The sequence below is a fragment of the Prosopis cineraria genome, unplaced genomic scaffold, assembly GCF_029017545.1.
Source record: "Prosopis cineraria cultivar Desert tree isolate PC_DT_omini unplaced genomic scaffold, ASM2901754v1 PC1, whole genome shotgun sequence".
In the NCBI taxonomy this organism is placed as follows: Eukaryota; Viridiplantae; Streptophyta; class Magnoliopsida; order Fabales; family Fabaceae; genus Prosopis; species Prosopis cineraria.
This window is the reverse complement of record NW_026555332.1, coordinates 51,999,115-52,018,470: the sequence shown is the minus strand read 5'-3', so window position 1 is coordinate 52,018,470 and position 19,356 is coordinate 51,999,115. Positions and strand designations below refer to the sequence as shown.

The following is a 19,356-nucleotide window of genomic DNA, read 5'->3' as shown; positions in this document are numbered from 1 at the left end:
CACATGAAATATAACTATTTTGAATTTGGCGTCTTTCGTCTCAAACCAAACCTAGACTAATAAAATTTAGTATACAAAAAAGATGATGAAACTTTATTTTTCAGCCAATAGATCTTAAGCGTATATTGAATGACTTATTAGCCGAATTATAACCTTATAGTCTTTGCTATTAATGATAGCTTTGTGTGTTATTGGTCATGGACACGCCTGGCTTAAACAAACGCTTTAGAGACTTCACTATAATTTCATAAAAGCGACCCCACTCCACATTCATATAGGCATTTTCATCAAGTGTGCCTATAATGAATACACCATTAATAATAATTATGAAAATCATCAAGAGCTTTCACTCAGCCTCTAATTAAAGTATTCTAGTACTTTCTCAAGTTATAGGAAGGGATAAGAAATTTAGTTGCTAACAGAACTAACAAATTACTTGTTCTTACCCATTGAATCTTCTTCATAGAATCTTCAATTACAAAGATTAGGTTGCCATCAACATTAATTTCAAATATGCTTAAGTTATAAATATTAATTCTTACCACAGTAAACAATAATTTCAATTATAAATTAATGGTTACATTTAAAATATAAATGCATTATTTATATATAATTAAAATTTTGAATTTATAACTATTTACATTTATATTTAGACTTTATTTAAAAAAATATAAAAAACTTAATTATCACTGATTTTACCTTTTAACAATTAAATGCATGCACTGTATTCTCCTGTAATTATATTATGGATTAATGGATAAATAGGTCTCTAAATTTTTATTCAAAAATTATCCTGAATCCTAAACTTTTAAAATATGTAAAATAAACTCTAAAATTTTAAATTTATAAAAAAAAAATAAACCCTAACTATTAACTTTGTAACATCATTATAGTCCACGTGGGTATTATAATAGTCAGAGTTAAATTTGTATTGATCTGAATTACATTTTATCAATGATTTAATTTTCACCAAAGGAAATCCTTAGGACCTAAGTGTTTTATATATATATATATGTATGTATGTATGTATGTATGTATACATACATATTTTATAAGTCACTTAAGTTTTATACATTGAATTTGAATTAAGGATAATTTTAAAACTCATTAATTATATTTAAAATTTAATAATTTTTTAACTTTTTTATGTTAAATATACATATTTTAATAATATATCTTATTTTTTCAATATCTAATGGAAGGTAAAAGAAAAACTTGCAATAAAAAATAATCACAAGAAGAGAAAATTTTCTTATAAAAATGACATTAAAGTTTTAAAATAATAAATTTATAATAATTAAATTTAAATAATTTTTTTAAAAATTAATTATAAATATTAATCCATATATTTATGAATTTCAAGTTTTCAAATTTTATTCTTCTTTTCCCAAATTTCTTTGCCATCTTTTAGGGTTTATTTGCTTTGAGAAAAGGAGAGAGGTTTTAATGAAGGGGAGGAATAATATCTTATTTGGTTCAGGAGAAGAGGGGAGAAAAATAAATAAATAAATATATACACATAGATAGATAATTTTATCCTCATCTTAATAAAATTGCTTTTTCCTTATAAAATATAGTTATTAATGTTTTTAATATATAATTATATATAATTATCCATAGTTCATATATATATACGCATTGCTAATAATAACAATAATAATTTATTCAACAAAGGTATGAGCAAGTAGTAAGTTTATTAACATATAATAAAAAATTAGCAAAAATAAAATGAAAGAAGGGAGGCTCGACAAAAAAAAAAAATTAATTTCCAACACAGACGATAACTTGAATGAAAGGAGAAAGAATGGTGGTACAAAGTGGGAGGAAAAAAGTAGGATGATCATTTTTGAATTATCACATTATAATTATAATAGGAATATAATAGTCTCAATATGATAAAATTATGGCCCCTCCCTGCTTATCCTCTCATTTTAGAGGGAAGGGTTTGGTTTGAAATTTTTCTTTCCTTCTCCATTTTTTCAACTCAAATTAAGAGAGGGCTCCCTTCCTCAAGCCGGAAAGTGGCCACTTCTATCCTGCTGACTTCTGAGTGATCGTCACCGTGCACGAAAAGGTAAGTTGGTCGGGAGCGACACATGGACCACTAATACAGAGAGTTCAAAGTTCGGATTCTCAATTTTATCACGCTTTCTAGTGAATGGGGGACAAACGGATTGGAGTTGCTCGATATTTGACGAAGAAACCGAAAGTTGTAGAAGAAGCGGCAGGAGAATGTGGTTGAAGGTGTTCTTGGCAACAGTTATACTTGCAGTGGCTAATTCTGCTTCTTCTGGCGATTCACTTAACAGAGATGACTTCCCTCCAGACTTCATCTTCGGTGCAGCAACATCTGCTTATCAGGTTCTTGTTCTTCCTTCTTCTTATTGTGATTCGCTCTTTGTGTGCTTTTCTGAATTTGATGGGAGTTCGGGTGGTATTGAAGGTTGAAGGTGCAGCAAATGCAGATGGTAGAACGCCCAGTATACTTGATGTCCTCGCCCTCGACAGTATAGTACAAATTACCATACTTAACTATTCATTAGCTCATTAGCTGTTTAGCCTTTACGCCACTACACATTTATTTATTCGTGTTTATTTCAAGAGCTTCCATTGATACCATGGATGCTATCACATTCTTGTGGATGATGTTTCACAGATCGCTTTTTCCGCGTAATTGGTATTTTTGTTACTTTAGTCTTCCTTGTAATCCCAAAACCAATAAAAAAAAGGTTATTGAATCTCCGTCTAAATAAAATTTCCAGAGAACAAGGACAGAGGATATGGAGACAGAACATGCGACCAATATCACAAGTATAAGGTTCGTAAATGGGGCAAATGCAACGATCACCTATGGAATGATTAATACTGAATCATTTTATGATATGATTAAGTGCACGGATCTTCTTAGACTTGATTTGACTTGTTGCAGGAAGATGTGGGACTGATGGCCAGACGAGGTTAAATGCATACAGATTTTCCATATCTTGGTCAAGACTTATTCCAAGTTACGGTCTCATTAAACTGTTTACTTATACTCCTTCTTGTTTGGAGCAATCTAATCTTCTTGTCTCATGGATTTCGCAGATGGAAGAGGACCCGTCAATCCCAAGGGACTAGAGTATTATAACATTCTTATCCATGAACTCACAAGCCATGGTGATTACGTGTAAACATTATATATTCAACCCCCAATACAAGCTCTTCCATATACACATGTTTTAAAGCTAGTTTCCAACTTCTTAAAGATTAACAAAAGTTTTCAAATATATATGCGGAATTACTTTTGTCATCCTATTGTAGATATCCAGCCACATGTTACGCTGCATCATAGTGACCTACCACAAGCACTGGAAGACGAGTATGGAGGATGGGTTAGTCGTAGAGCAGTGTAAGACCAATTGTGCCACCTGCCTTGCTAGTTATGCAAAACGAACTCACTTTGAGTTGTGACAAACATATCTATTGTGTGCATGCTGTTCTGCAGGAAAGACTTTGAAACATATGCGAATGTGTGCTTCAAAGAATTTGGTGATAGAGTTAAACACTGGACTACGATGAACGAGGCAAATATATTCGTGCTCTGTGGTTATGATTTCGGAATGCTGCCACCTCAGCGATGTTCATCATCCTTTATCGCTAACTGTTCCAAGGGCAATTCCTCAACTGAGCCATATCTGGCAGCCCATAATATGTTGCTAGCACATGCATTAGCTGCTGCATTGTATAGGATTAAGTATCAGGTTAACCTCTCAAAATTCCAAGAGCGAACGACAATTTAATTGGATCACCATCTCAGTAATATTTATTTTATACCAAATGCAGGAGCAGCAGCGTGGATTGTAGGGATTAATATCTTCACTATGAACTAATCTCCTCTAACAAATACTACCGAAGATTTAAGCGCCACTCAAAGGGCACAAGACTTCAATCTGGGTTGGTAAGCAGTAATTCATGATTACTCTTTAATATGTCTATATTAAATTTGTCTCTTATGGTATCCATGTGATTGTGATGTTGCAGGTTTTTGAATCCCATAATGTTTGGTGAGTATCCTGAGACACTTAAAAGAAGTGCGGGCTGGAAGCTCCCTTCCTTCACTAAAGCTAATCAAATATGGTGAAGGGCTCAATTGACTTCCTAGGAATAAATTTTTACTTCACGTGTCATGTGAAAAACAACCCCAGCAGCTTACGAATGGGGGAAAGAGACATTGTGGCGGATTTGGCTGTCACATTTTTATGTAGGCAGTTCTAGGCTGTTTTCCTGCTATACAAACCCAACTTGCATTTCATTAAATCCTAATTAAGCATGTCTTAATTTGTAAATTATATAAATGAAAGGAATCGAGGCAAGTACTTAATTTTATTTGTGCTTGTAGCAGGTTTTGGGAATGATACAAATGGCATTGAGGTAAGCGTTGAAATGAGGTTTCGTTCCTCTTGTTTTAATGACGGAGCTTAAGTTTTCCAACACTCACTAAGCTTTTGGATTAGATTGCAATCCAACCCTGGGGACTGAAAAGCTTGCTGGAATTATTGAAGATCTCTTATGGCAATTTTCCAATTTACATCCAAGAAAATGGTTTGCTTCTTCCTCTGTCTCAGTCAACGTTTCCCTTTAACAAAACTAACCTTCCTCCATTATCAAGTGGCGTACGGTGGTAACTAAGTCTTTGAACTTCACAGGTCAGCAAACACTACGGAATTCATCATTGGATGACTGGCCAAGGGTCATCTTCATGCATGAATACATTAAGAGTGTGGTTGATTCATTTAAGTAACATGATTTTCTTCTTCTCAACTCCACTTCCGATGAACGTGCTATGACTCAGGAGTGCTAATGGATTTTTACTCTCCTTTTCTTTATTGAAAGGAACGGATCGAACGTGAGAGGCTATTTTGTATGGTCCTTTTTGGATTTGTTCGAGTTAATAACGGGATATCAAACCAGTTATGGTCTATATTACATAGATCTGGATGATCCTGATTTGAAGAGGCAACCTAAACTATCTGCTAGATGGTACACCAATTTTCTGCGTAAGAGGAGCACGAATCCAGAGATCACTGCAGAACTTAAGAATGCGTATATGCTCTCTGCTGCATAATGCCACTTAAGATTGAACATGGAGAGGCTTAAAACCATTCATCCTCTTCACTGTTACAACTTTTTAATGTTGCCGTTCATGGTAGAAAAGGTCATGAAGTGCATGCATTATTATACTTTATTTAATTTGCCAATTTTTGAAGAATTCATTCTCAGTTGAAGAATTTTTTGAAGGATTAAGGTCATCTAATTTTTCTGGGTTTCGTTTTTTTTTTCTTTTTTAAAGAAAAACAAAGTTCGTGCGAGGGCAAAAAGCTTGATGATGCTAGTACTCATTAAGCCATTAAAATATTGCCGGCTAGACAGACTAATGCAGAAATGAATTTGAACGCCGGATATTTTATGTTGAAAAGGGGATGAGGGGCAAAGCTCAAAACAGAGGAATAGATTTTTTTTTTTTTTTAATAAAAACTGAAGTCACATTAACCAAGCTAACAGAACATTACAAATCTAAACAAGTAAAAAACAGAAATTTAAAAACACCAACAACCATAAACCAAAACAGAGGCATAAATAAACAGAAGACATGTACAGAAGACATTGGAAATTATTCAAGCCGGGGAAAATAAAACAGACAGTATTTTGACTGAAAACGATTCATGAAGCAAAAACATATGCTCCGGGTGACTTATCTCTCTCTTTGTGACTAAATCACGTTGACGCATACTCTTGGCTCCTCTGGAATATTTACCAATTCATCTGTCTCTTTTTTGTAATTGCTGCTCCGTCTAATAATCAGACTTGAAGCATCTCTAGAGATTGCAGGAGAGGCGGCAGTAACAGCGGAATTCCAGATTTCATTTTCTGGGCGCATATATAACCTCAAAAGAAGCACAAGAGAAGCCATGGCAACTGGCAAGTACCATTCAGCTCACATATGGTATGTTCAAATTTAATGTGTCATGGCATAAGCACTCGTTATATAAGTGCACAATTAATTATTGTACTCAGAATTTAAGAAAATGTAACAAGTTGACATTGTCGCCGGTTCCATTATTATTGTTGTTATAAATGTACAGTTGGTGCTGCCATAAGTGGTTGAAGAGTTGAAATTTCATCATTTTTCAACTTCTTTAAGATTTAGGTCTTTTGAATTTCAATTGGATGTAATTGATTATGAAAAAAATCAATCATGTTTGGATATTATGATTATGAAGATGTTTAGATCATTTAGTTAAAATCAATTTTAAATGTGTAAATTACCATAAAAAAAACATTGCTTTTGAAAATTAAAATATTGATAAAGTTGTATCTAATATTATTGAATTTCTTCAACTTTATTTAACAAGTAAAATATATTATTTAACTTATATACATGATTAATTATAGAAATTTAAATTATATTAATATTAATAATTTAATGTGTGTAAAAAATAGATCAATATATCTAAGTTCAAATAAATGTAATCAAGGAGAAATATATAATTTTTAAATACTAAACATCAATTTTACAATAATTAAAGATTTGATTGATAATATATAAATTGAGCTCTAATGAATGAAATGAGTTTTAGGGTAAATAGTGACAAATTTGCATATAATATTTATTAAGAAAAATTAAGCTTTTGATCTTATAGTTATAATTTGTGATCTAAGTATAACTCAACTTTTAAATTTTGACTTGTTGCAATTTAATATTTATAATTTTAATAATTTAAAATATTGATCTCTATCTATTATTAGAAAGATTAAAATTATTTTGAAATTTAGAGACTAATATGATTAATATTTTTAATTAGAGGGGTACACACTAATAGTTTGAGTTACAACAAAATCAAAATTATAAGAATTGAATTATAACCAAACCAAAACTATAAGAATGAAGTGATTAGTTGTTCCCATATTATTAACTTCATTTTGATTTATCTAACCTAAAACTATAAGTGATACATTTAATATTTATAAAATTATTTAACCCATATATAATTAACGTTCGAAAAACACACATACAAAATTATTTATCAAAACAAATGCCAGAGGTATATATTTGGATGTGAGGAAGACATCACAAACCACAAAATTCCATAAATCATAAGTCTCACCAAATAATCATGTTTGATTACATCTTTAAATAAGAAAATAAATGCGTTAATTTTTTGAATAAATGATAATTTAGACATTATGATTTTTTATTTTCCTACCCAATAGAGATAGAAATTTTTTGTACATTGACATAATTCAATTTGTCATCATTTTGCACAGATTTTTTCATGACCTTATATTAAAAAAAATAAAAAAAATAACAAGTCTCAAAATGCCAAGAGTATATTTGGTAGTTTAAAAATTCTAACAAATAATAAGAGTTTGAACGCACATAATTGATATTGACAAGCTAGGGAAACCATCTTATAGCTAAAAGCATTTTGAGGTGAGACAATTAATTGTGTAAAAGTGAGAGTGTTTGGATAATTTTGATCAAAAAATGATTTCCATACAGATAATTTGATGGTGTATCCAAACTGACACCTAGTTGTCTTTATTAAACTTGCGTGTTTATCAAGGCATCCATGACATAACAAAGTAACAAACAGTTCATTCTGTTGGCCTTTTGCTGGTTCCTTTATTATTGCTCTAAATGCATGAGCTATGATGCTGCTCGAAGTGGTTGAAAACAAGGAACGTCATCTTTTTCAACATCTTTTGTTTGTAGAACTGTTGACCAGACAGAAAAAAGCTGCTTCATCACAAACATTGCCATAGAAAATGTGATGTTAGTTACTCAAAGACATACTTAGACTTAAAATGTCACCATTTACTTTTTTTTTTTTTGATTGCTCAAAAATATTCTTCTATTTGAGATAATTATGTTTGAGACATGATCGAACATTAAATATGAACATATCTTTCAATGAGGATTCGAGAAGTAATTCATCACATTACGAGAAACTAACTTATTTCACTAGACTCAACCCTCGATAGCTATCACTCTTTATATCTGTACACCTACTTGCAACTGGAGGGTGTCCAATAAAGTACAAGAGAAGGCCATCAACAACGAAATCGCTTTAGTTTTAGATCAAGTTCAACCAACACTGCAACCGTATAAATACTGGTCATTTAATTCGGTTTCCTCAAGTAACTAGTCACAACTCAGTGGTTACTTGAACCTGTTATTTAATAAACAGCAGAAAAGAACATATGACCAAGAGTAGTATTACTGCCAAATGAATCTTGCCAGCGGCAGCGCCATGGCTCACTATGAATCATTTCCCACATCCTAGCCAGGGGGCCAGTTCATCTGTCGTCCCCCGAGAAGATGCACATGAATGTGATAAACTGATTGGCCTGCCAAAAACAAAGTTTTAGCTAGATTTGAAAACTGTGCATAAAAAGGAAGCCTGTTTATGTAGGCGTGTCTGCTGAGAGCAAAACTGATCAACTTAAACAAATTGATATGGAAAAGGACACGTACATCCCTTTGGTCCATCATTAATTACGATTCTAAAGCCATTATCAAGGCCTTCTTGCTTGGCTACCAGCTTGGCAGTGTATAAAAGCCGGCCAAGAATCTCACAGTGTCTCTCCTCAGCCTGGAGAAAATAGGCATAACATTAAAGTCCAAAAACACAAACATTTCCAAGTTAAAATGTTGATGTTGGCAATGGCTTTACAAAACTAAAAGCGACCTCAACATTTGTCACCTAACATTTACGCCCCATATCCACAAAGATTAGTGGGGATACAAAAGCATATACTCATATCATAAAAACATGATCACAGGAAACATCAAAACCTTGAAAGCCAAGACTTTCCAGAATGGCCCTACAACATTTTCCCAATTAATAGGTCTTATTGCATCATACTAGAAAAGGATGAACGGGTATGCGTACCTTGGACAACCCAGTTAACCCATCTTTCACTTTTGGAATGATTAGAATGTGTACGGGAGCTTGAGGGTTAATGTCCCTAAAGGCAAGGACCTGGAAAATAGAAAAGAAACAAAATAGGATCATAAATTTCTACAAAACGCATACATATTTCCACCCTTTTGTATCACCCTCCCAGCGTATACAATGCAGTACTAGAGAGGAATCAATCTCCCACAATTACAGTTGAACTCTAAAAACCTTTCCGACCATTTTAGATCTTCGCCTTATCAATCAGCCTAAAGGTAAGGAAAATGTTATAAGAGACTTCAGAAACAAACAGATGAGGGCCAGGACTTCCATCAAACTGAATAAATACAACTGTGAACTCTAGAACATTTCAACTGGATTTTAAAACATAGCCATTTCCTCATAATTGTGTTTTTCAATGTAAATCTAATCATTTTCCACATTATGAAGCATGAACCCTCAAAAACCAAGTTGTCCGTATAAGGCCCATGTCAAGTCTTAAAAAAGGCAGAACCACAGAACACTACGCAAAACTTGAAATTACAAGTGAAAACTTCAAATTTTGGAGGGTCATTGTGTTCATGTCACGTAGACACGTACATATGTTTCCTACCTAGTCTGAATGTTATCTTCTCTTATAGAAGTGACATTTGAAGCATGGTTAGATACCTCAAATTCCCTAATAGAAATATGAAGGTTAAAAAAGCCAAGCATGTTGACATACTACTCAATACCTCCCAAAAGAAATTGAGAAAAAGGGTAAAAAGCTGTAAGGAAGGTAAGTTGAGGACAAAAGTAGAACGTCAGGCAGTACCTTATCATCCTCGTAGACTACAGTAGAAGGAATTTCCTTATTGATGATCTTGTCAAATCTGCGCATCATAGGATACAGAAGTAAAGATATCAAAGTTCAATACTACGTATTCAGATTTTTCAAAATAAACATCTGATTAAAAATCCTGCTCAACACAAACCCTCGGGCAGTGAAAATCAAATATAGGATTGCGGCTGCACACGACATATTCATCATCACTGGGGACATTTATTCATTTTAAATTCCATCAAAATGCAAGAGACAGTTTGAAATAAAGAGGATTACTTCAAGCATTCATCTTTATAGCATAAGTAGCAAAAAGACGCCCATAAACATTCACGGTAGCCTTCTTCCAACAGGTCATAGAACTTTCTTTGTCAAGAAGGATTGCGGATTATATTAAAACAAAAGGTCGTTCATGCATCAAATCTAACCAAACCAAAAAAGCAATTATTTTAGGGCTTTGTACAAACAGCGATTCAGCGAAATGATAAGAAGATACCCCGAAAACAAAAATTCAGGCAAGGAGATATTCGGTTAAATAAAGCGATGACAACTGGAAATGCAAAATCAAATTAAAGTAGCTAGAGAAACGACGCGAAGAAGAGGGAGGAATGAGTGGGAAGCTGATCTTACATGGTAGGAGCATCAGAAGGAGCGGCTGCAAGAGCAGCTTCTTTCTCGGAAGCCATAGTTGATGCTGCTTCCTGACAGTGCCGCAGCCGATCCGGGTTTTAACTTCTTCGGGCTTTTTGACTATTTGGCCCAAAAATATTTTTAATAGAGTCGAAAATAAGGATAAAATTTAAAAGTTTTATTTAAATAAAAGTTCACTTTTTAAAAATAATTTTTTTAAATAATCAGGCTTAAAAGTTTAATCTTGATAAGCCTTATAAAAAAGAATTTGGATTCAGACAACCCTTCAAGCCTTATTATATTATTATTATTATTATTTTCTTTGGTAAAACTTCTGTTTGAAGTCAATGACTTACTCACTTGATCCTACACGTATTATATTATTATTAATTTTAATTTATTTTAAAATTAATTTAATAATTTAACAAATATCAGTGTATAATATAAAATTTTTAATATTTTTTATTTTTTTATAATTATTATATTTGTGTATTTATAAAAAATGAACTATTTTTTAATCAAGATTTAAATTTTATTACTAGATTTCTAAATGTGTGTTGTTTAATTTCTAAAAAATTATAAAAATTTTAATTTTTTAAATTTTAAAAATTTTAATTTTTTAAATTTTAAAAATTTTTAATTAATTTATAATATTTAATTTTGTATTTTTTTATTTTTTAAAAAAGGGCTTACGAGCTTGGCTTTAAACCCTCCAAAGATATTTAAAGATTAGGTTTTAGAGCTCAAGCTCTTAAAGGCTGAGCCTATAAGGACCAAATCTTTAAAGATCAGGCTTGTTCGTATTTTCAGTTCTATCCCTAACCTGAGTACCTAGTCTATGTGGATGAATGATGATTACAATTATTTGTTAAAAGCAAAAAATCATGAGACTTTGGGAATTGAGCCCTCATCTTTTTTATTTCTTGTATTTGAGTTAGGCTCTCCTTTTTTTTTCAAAGATTATATATATAAAAAAAAATTAATCTTTTAATCCTTAAATTTTTAAGTTACTTATAACTCAGTCTCTTAACTATAATTTACTGTAACTCAATTTTTCAATTATGACTCGTCTATAACTCAATCCCTCAACATTTGAATCACTTATAAATTAGTTCCTAAACTTTTATTAATTTTTTTCATGTTAGCTTATATCTCACATTAATGAGCAAGGAGAGGATATTTTAAAATAATATATAAGCATTTTTTTATTCCTCTTATTTGATAAAATTTTTTAAAAAAAATTAAAAAAATAAGGATTGGGTTATAGGTAAATCAAAAGTTGAGGGATTAGGTCACAATGAGTCATAATTGAGAAACTAAGTTATAAGTGAGTTAAAAGTTAAATGATTAAAAAATTTATTTTTTTTCTTTCTCTATATGTATATATATATATAATCATACTTGAAATTAAGGCCCCATTTGGTCTAGCTCCATAGGAATGATTTAGGCCGTTTAGGTTCTGTGGTAACCATCCCTTTATAACCCCCCCAAAAAGAATGATCATCTCTTTTGTAAAGTTAAATATTTTTCACCTTTTTTACAATAGTGATTTTTTTTACTGTGTCAATTTTTTCATCGTACGCAATCCTCCAAGTAGAAATAATTATGTTTGCGATAGTAGCGGAGCTAAATCCTTGGGTGGTAAGGTGTAATGTCTTAAAACTCTAGAGCAGAGGGTACAAAATATTCAAACTTAAGGGCAAGTGCCAAGTAGTTTAAATTTCAAGGCCATGGATATAAGATATTACTCCCTTCAAACTAAAATATAAAACATTGATAACTAATTTATGATTTAGAAAAATATTAGTAGAAACTTTAATTTCTTAACCAAATTTACACCTTTTTAATTTTACCTTCATTAAATATCCTACTTAAGTATTTTGATAATGATAATTAAAATTTTAGTGTATCATCTTTTGAAAGAGTAATAAATAAAGTATGGTATAGTTGGAAAAATAATTATAAAAGTCATTCAATGTTCTATATTTTGGATCAAGTAAGATTTTTAAAAGATGTTCTATATTATGATCTAAAGGAAAAAAAATTTATACACTAAATTTTTAATATTTCTCAAAGTGAGGGGGCTGTAGTTACCTCCTCAATTTAATGTAGCTCCACCATTGGTTCAAGTCATGATAAGGTATTAAATGCAAAGTACATCTTTTAATGAAGATTCAAAACTTCATTCATTACATTACAAAAGATTAGCTCTTTAAGCCCATAATATTATTACTCGAAAAGCATTAGGAGGTGAACTCAGTAAAGTTTGTTAATTTAAAATGAGCAAAACATTAGGGGTGTGCAAGAAAACCCAAAACCCGATCAACCTGATCCAACCTGGCCCAGTCTGAATAAGGAATAAGCAACCCAAACACTGAAGCAATCTATTTAGATCGGGTTGGTCTATCGGGTCAGACTGGGTCTTGGACTGATTTTTAGAACTACGTAGTCCAATCCAACCCAGTGGTCATATATTTTTATATTTATAATTTTTTTAAAGTAATATATATATACACATACTCCATTTTTTTTGGAGCCAAATACACATACTCCATTTATTTTCTCAAATTTTCTCTAAAATTTTTTCATTCCAGATTCTCTCCTTTTTTCACAAAGCATGATATCATCTTTTGCTTTGTTGGTAGAGCCGTCCTTGCCATTTGCGGTAACCATTAGTGTTCTTCCCTTTCTTCCCCCATCTTGGCTTTCTCCTTTTCCCTTTCTCCTTCCTCCTTCCGTTGCTCTGTTTGTGAAGTTCTTCGCTTCATCTAGAGATTTATTTATCGTGTTTTGGAAATTCCTCATCCAATCCTCCTCTAAGTCTGTGCGTCTAGTTTGCCTAAAATTATCTTCATTATATTTACTGTAACATCCTAATTTTTTTTAGATAAAAAAAACATTGTTGTGAAATTTAAATTTTTATTAAAAAAATGATGATAATAATAGGAATTTCTATTATTTGAGATTATTTAAAAATAATAATATGGTTAGAAATTTAATTATGAATTTAAAACTTAGGTTTAAAAATTATATAATAAATATTTTATTAAGATATAATTTTAAGATTTAGAATAATAAAAAAATTATGTGTGTGTGTGTGAGTAAAAAAAAAAGAAGAAAGAAAGTAAAAAAAAAGAGGTACTGTGGAAGTCCTACGTCGTTTAGATGTGGGAAAGGGAGGCGCCTCCTCACATATAAAAGGAGGAGGCGCATGCGTAAGGAGCGGCAGAAGCAAAAGGAAAAATTTTGCAATTTGTGAAAATTGCAGCTAAGGGCTTAAGATACAATTTAGAGAAAACTGCAAGTAATGGTCTAAAGGTTTGAATAATTAAATTTAGACCTATATTTTTTTTAATAATATAATTTTAGGACCCACAATCCCATTTTTATATTATTTTTCTCTTTTCTTCTCACGTTGCTCAGCGTTTTTTCACAAGAGGAGATTATTTTCTTTTTCTTCAGGTATGTTCTAACTTTCCTGTTTAGATTAGTATTTAAAAATTTATTTAATTATAAAATTAATTTTATAGTTATTTTTAAATAATATTAGCTTTCTAGTGATATGATTATTTTGTAGGATAAAGTAAATATTCTGATTAGGATTTTTCTATAGGATAGTTAATCTGATGATATGATAGATTAAAAATATAGGTTAAAACTCTTAGGGATATAATAAATATTATATAATATTTTCTTGAGGTTGAAACTCATGTTTAAAATTTTTGAGTTAAAAGCTAGATCTATATGGTTGAATTTATGTGGAATCTGAAATGTAGGGATAAACCTATGATTATTAAATATTTATTTAAATATGAATAGGTATTTTTGAGGTTATAGAAAGGTGATTTGAGGCTTTAGAATAATTCTAAATTTTTTAATTTATTTTTGGATAAATTTTTAGAATATAGAAGGATGAAATTGTGATACTAAAAGTGATTTGAGGATAAAAAAATATAGTTTATTAGGGTACGAGAATTTTAGAAAAGAATTTTAGAAGTTAAATGAGGCATAAATCTTAAATTAGTGTTAATATGAATTATAGATCTAAGACTTTCTAACTCTTTAAATTATAGTTATTTATTTTAATGTAAAATTAATATATAGTATTGTGAAATAATTATGTAGATTATATTGACAAAGATAATGGTGAAAGAGGAGTTGTGAAGGGGAACTTGTTATTCAAGACACAAGGTAACCATTATTAATGTGTTGTGATGGGTGTGTTTGTGAATGGTTATGTGTTGTTTTATTGTTTGGAAAAATTATGAATTAATGAAAATAAATATTGTATATATATACTTGTTTGAAATTATTGTCAAGTGAGTCAAAAATTTATTTTTGTTTATCATGATGAGATATTATTGTTCGGATATATTTCTGTTTGGATATTTGAATGATGCATAACTTGTCAGGGTATTTTAATATATGGTGTTAATGGAAATTTTTGTTCGGTTAATTACTACCACGTGGTAAGCCCTCATTGGACCCAATGAGTGGCGTGTTGCTTGGTCGAACTCACCTTTGGCCGGGTGATTTGGCATCCGAGCATGGCGAAAGGAGGATATAAGGTACAGTCATGCAAATTAAATCCTTGTTCGGTTTGTTTGAAAATATTGTTCGGTTAAATATTTTGTATGCCCACTTAGCAATCGCGTGATTAGTTACAACCGCATGCATCATTACATATTAATTTTTGATTACTGGGACTTTTAAGTCTCATTCCCCGTGGTTAATATTTTTACAGGAGCGAGTCCGGTCGATAAAGCACCAGAGGTGTAACTATGGTGTATGAGACACCATCTTTTACGTTGCCTCTTATTTTGGATTATATAATGTATCTTGTGTCAACTTAAGACATATCTTCTTTGTGAAGCATGTAAACTTTAATCCTTTTTATTAAAAGTATTTATATGACCAAGAGGATTATGTCTGTCCCTCTTGATTTATGATCTGATTTGAATATCATGCCATGAGGATTATGTCTGTCCCTCATGGTTTTAATTGCCTTTTTGGATATTTTAAGACTTGTGTTATGTTTTAGATGTATCATGGTAAGAAAATTTTCTACCATGATAATGGTTTTAATAATTTACGAAAAATCGGTTTGTAAATTTGAGGGTGTTACATTTACCATTCTCGAAGTCCTCCATGGGCGTCGTTGCTAGATTTGGTCTCTGCTTTTCTTCTTCTTGTTCTTCTTCTTGTTTTTTTTAGTATTTGATTGATTCATCAATTTTGTTGCATAGATTGTTTCCTTAGGTTTTTAACCATGTTCTTGTGTTCCTAAATGGGTGTTCTGTGATTTTTTTAAAGTTTTTATTCAAGTTAAAAAAAAATTGTTGGTCTCCTAAACCAATCCACGAGTTTGGTAGACAATACCTAGTCTGGTTAGTCATCGGGTTTGCTTCGGGCCAGACCAGTCTTCGAACTGTAAAATATAGTCTGAAGCATTTTCAGACCAAACCTTAAGTTGAGTCAAAACCCGGTCTAGTTTGGTTTTTGGGTAGCCCTAATAGTTATCAACAAATTTATTGCAACTTTTTAAATTTTGAATGGGAGTATAATTGATGACTTGCTTGATTGTCTATGTCAATGTATCAACATATAAAAACTCTTGAAATATGCACAAACGTATCTAATACAATGGTAGAGCCATATGTATTTAGGGGGGGCATATGCCCCTCCTCAGATGAAAAAAATTACTTACATAAGAATGGGAATATAGACATTTATATTTTGCACCCTTTTTTATAGTTTATATTTTAAACCATCTCATATTATTTTTAACTTAGATCTAAAATTAATTTTTTTAACTCAAAAGCCCAATAAATTTTAGCCACAATTTCAATACACCCAAATAGTAATAGTGTTTTATAAAAAAATTAACATTTATTAAACCTTTAAGAAAATAAGAAAAAAAAATAATTTCGCTCACATTGTTTGAAATCTCAAAACAAATTTGTAAAAAAATTAGTTGAAACTGAAAGACACGTTATTTATCCATTAGTTTACCTTTTCTTGAAATTAGTAATGGTGTTATCTATTGCCACAGGAATAGTTGAAAGAGCATTTTCTATTATAAAGTTTGTAAAAATTCAGTTATACAATTGAATTAGGAATCCACAAATGAATGATTATCTCATGAGCTATATTGAAAAATATATATTTAAAGGTATTGATAATGAGCCAATTGTTTAACAATTCCAAAACATGAAACCATGTAGAAAAAATTTATAAGGTATATAATTATTAAATAATTTTTATTATTTTTTTAAATTATAAATATATAAATGATTTTGTCTCTCCTGACTTAGGATTCTGGTTCTGCCACTGATCTAATATGAGAAGGTAACAAATACAGTTGATGTTCTCCTATCTTCATCAGCTGCACCTTTAACCTTTGAAGTTATCCAAATTCCCATTAAAGACACGGAACACAATCATGCAAATAAATTTGAACCGTGGCAATCAGATAAATGGACAGCTCGCCTCATGATTAACTTTAGATTTGACGTATTCAAAGCAGGTGACAAGAAGAAAACGTGTGATGAAAAAATAAAGATTTTTCATTTAAATAATAGTAAGATTAGAAATTTATTGTTTTTAAATAAAATTTAAAACTTAATTATTATTTTTATTTTGATAAAATAGTTAGCTAGATGAGCGTGTTTTATAATATGAACTAGAAGCTATGTACGGGAACGCCGAAGAGAAAATCAGGAATGAAATCATCTCTCATAAATGGGTCACCAGTATAATGTCAGAGCTGCAGTTAACAGCTTTAACAACACCACTTTCGTATTCTCCTACTTCTGCATCTTTCTGTGTTGTTTTTGACTCCTCCAAATATTAAGATAATCAAGAATGTCTTTAGTTTACCAACAAACCAAAATCTCAAAACTCTCTGATAGGCTTTTGACACCTGGACCGAGCCTTGGTTTTCTCAGACATTCGCCTAAATTAGTCTGAGCCAAACTTGGCTTGTGATAGGAGAAGCTCTTGATCATGCAATCTTATGTTTGGATACAAATTTGTTCCAACCGATTTAGATCAATTCCCGGGGAACACAATTAATCATGTAATATTATCATTTTATTGAAAAAAGTTAAGAATTTTTTATTTTGTCATTTATCAGTTTATTTTAGCTTTTTAGATATTACAAATAATGCTTCTTAATTAAATATAGAGTCTTTTTTATTTTTAAAATTTTAATTAAAAGTTTAGTATTTTTTTAAAGAGATCAAATTAGTCATAAAAATATTTATCATAAATTAGAGGTGAATCCTAATTGATCGTAAAAAAAAGAAGCCAAAACACACATATCTTGAGTTTGGGAACGTTGCCAGAGAATCCACGAGCAGACCCACGACCATGTCGATGCACTACCACGAAAGTAGTGGGATCTGGTGCATGTTCTCATGCAATATAATCCCAGTTTCCTCGGGCCGTCCACACTATAATATAGAGCATTTTTTTAAAAAACTTTACTTGATTAAAAATATAAGACACTATATGATTTACATAATTATTTTTTAAACTATAACCATATTTCATTTATTATTTTTCAAAACAATGTTGCATGGGTATTTTAATTATTATTATGGCCAGTGTTGTTAGACTCCCGAGTCAACTCAATTGACTTAGCTAGTTTATGCTTTCTACTCAGCAACTTGTGGTAGCTTGCATCCAAACTCGGGACCCTTGCTAACCCAAACAAAATTGCTGGCAACTCGCATCAACTCGGTAAAGGGGAACAAACTCGGTGCTTGATATACGATTCAGTTTATTGTCGTTCACGTTGGCAAGAGCACAGTGAGAGGATTTGATCTATCGGCCCACCGCTTCCAAAACCCATTCGTGCCATCTTACCGAACAAACTTATATACAGCATTCTTCATGTATAGTATGTATGTTTTTGGCATAATACATATTCGCTGCTCGTTTAAAAAAGTAAAGATATTTTTTATAAAATTAAATATTTAAAAATATAAAATTATTTTTTTTTCAAAATTGTTTCTATTGATAATGACTTTATATTTATTATAAGGTATTTTATAAGAATAAATATAAAAAGATAGGATTAATTTAAAAATAGGTAACTAGTTTATTGAAGAGTGAAATTCAATTAAAAATATTTTATATTTTTTAATGAAGGGAGTAATATTTATTACTAGGCGATTCCAGTGCTTTTACAAGTAAACACCCCAAGCAATATAAAATCTAATGGCTCAATATTCGTTATGAAATGTTAACAATGGATATAAATTTTTATATAATATTAAAAATGTTAAAATAAATTTTTAATGAAAATTAAATTAAATAATTATTTATAAAGTAGGTTGAAATTTCTATGATATGACTAGGACACCTGAATATCAACAGTTTTTCTAAATTTTATTATATTTATTAAAGTTAAATATGACTTTAATTAATATTTTCATTTTAATAAGTAAAAAAATATTTTTATTTTAGATCTTATAAATTATTAAATGCAAAATAATCTATTAAAATTAATATGATTTAGACTATATTTATATAATTTTTTTGAGTGATGTTTAAATAAATTGGTTATTATATATTGCATTTCAATTATATAAATATCTATTTTAAATTATTTAATAATAAAAGTAAATGACAGCCTCTATTTCACATTTATATAGAATCCTTAATAAAGGTATAATTGAAAAAAATATATAATTTTGTAAAATATTAAATAACCTGTCTTATATTATTTCAAAGAATTGTTTTGGCATTATATTAAGAACTAATTTTTTTTTCCTAAAAGAAGTATAAGAAAATCATTTTAAAAGATGTCCTAGGATAGAGGTAGGAGGAAATAATATCTTAATTTTGCCTAGTATTTAATTGACTGGTCACTCTTCTCTTTTGTTGAGGCCGTGTGCGCTTGCCCGTACAAGGAAAAGAAAATGTGATGATGATGATGATTCTTCTTTTTCCCACTGAATC

At 30.6% G+C, this 19,356-nt stretch overlaps 1 protein-coding gene and 1 pseudogene across 1 annotated transcript; one reads left to right on the top strand and one right to left on the bottom strand.

Moving 5' to 3' along the window:
- The first annotated feature begins 2,007 nt into the window (after positions 1-2,007).
- LOC129288312 (beta-glucosidase 11-like) lies at positions 2,008-5,720 on the top strand (annotated as a pseudogene).
- A 2,373-nt stretch (positions 5,721-8,093) lies between these two features.
- LOC129286227 (adenylylsulfatase HINT1) lies at positions 8,094-10,525 on the bottom strand. The gene is made up of 5 exons (XM_054922241.1): positions 10,390-10,525; positions 9,754-9,811; positions 8,934-9,023; positions 8,516-8,633; positions 8,094-8,388 (listed from the first exon to the last, which is right to left on the bottom strand). Exons 1-5 carry the CDS (start codon positions 10,443-10,445, stop codon positions 8,321-8,323), a joined length of 390 nt encoding a protein of 129 aa, XP_054778216.1. The 5' UTR covers positions 10,446-10,525; the 3' UTR covers positions 8,094-8,320.
- Between the last annotated feature and the right edge of the window lie 8,831 nt (positions 10,526-19,356).

Coding starts and splice junctions, on each gene's coding strand:
- LOC129286227 (XM_054922241.1), bottom strand. CDS start 10,445: ATGGCTTCCGAGAAAGAAGCTGCTCTTGCAGCCGCTCCTTCTGATGCT. Junction 9,024..9,753: donor TAGTCTACGAGGATGATAAG/GTACTGCCTGAC, acceptor TCTATTTTCCAG/GTCCTTGCCTTTAGGGACAT. Junction 8,389..8,515: donor TAATGATGGACCAAAGGGAT/GTACGTGTCCTT, acceptor TGTTTTTGGCAG/GCCAATCAGTTTATCACATT.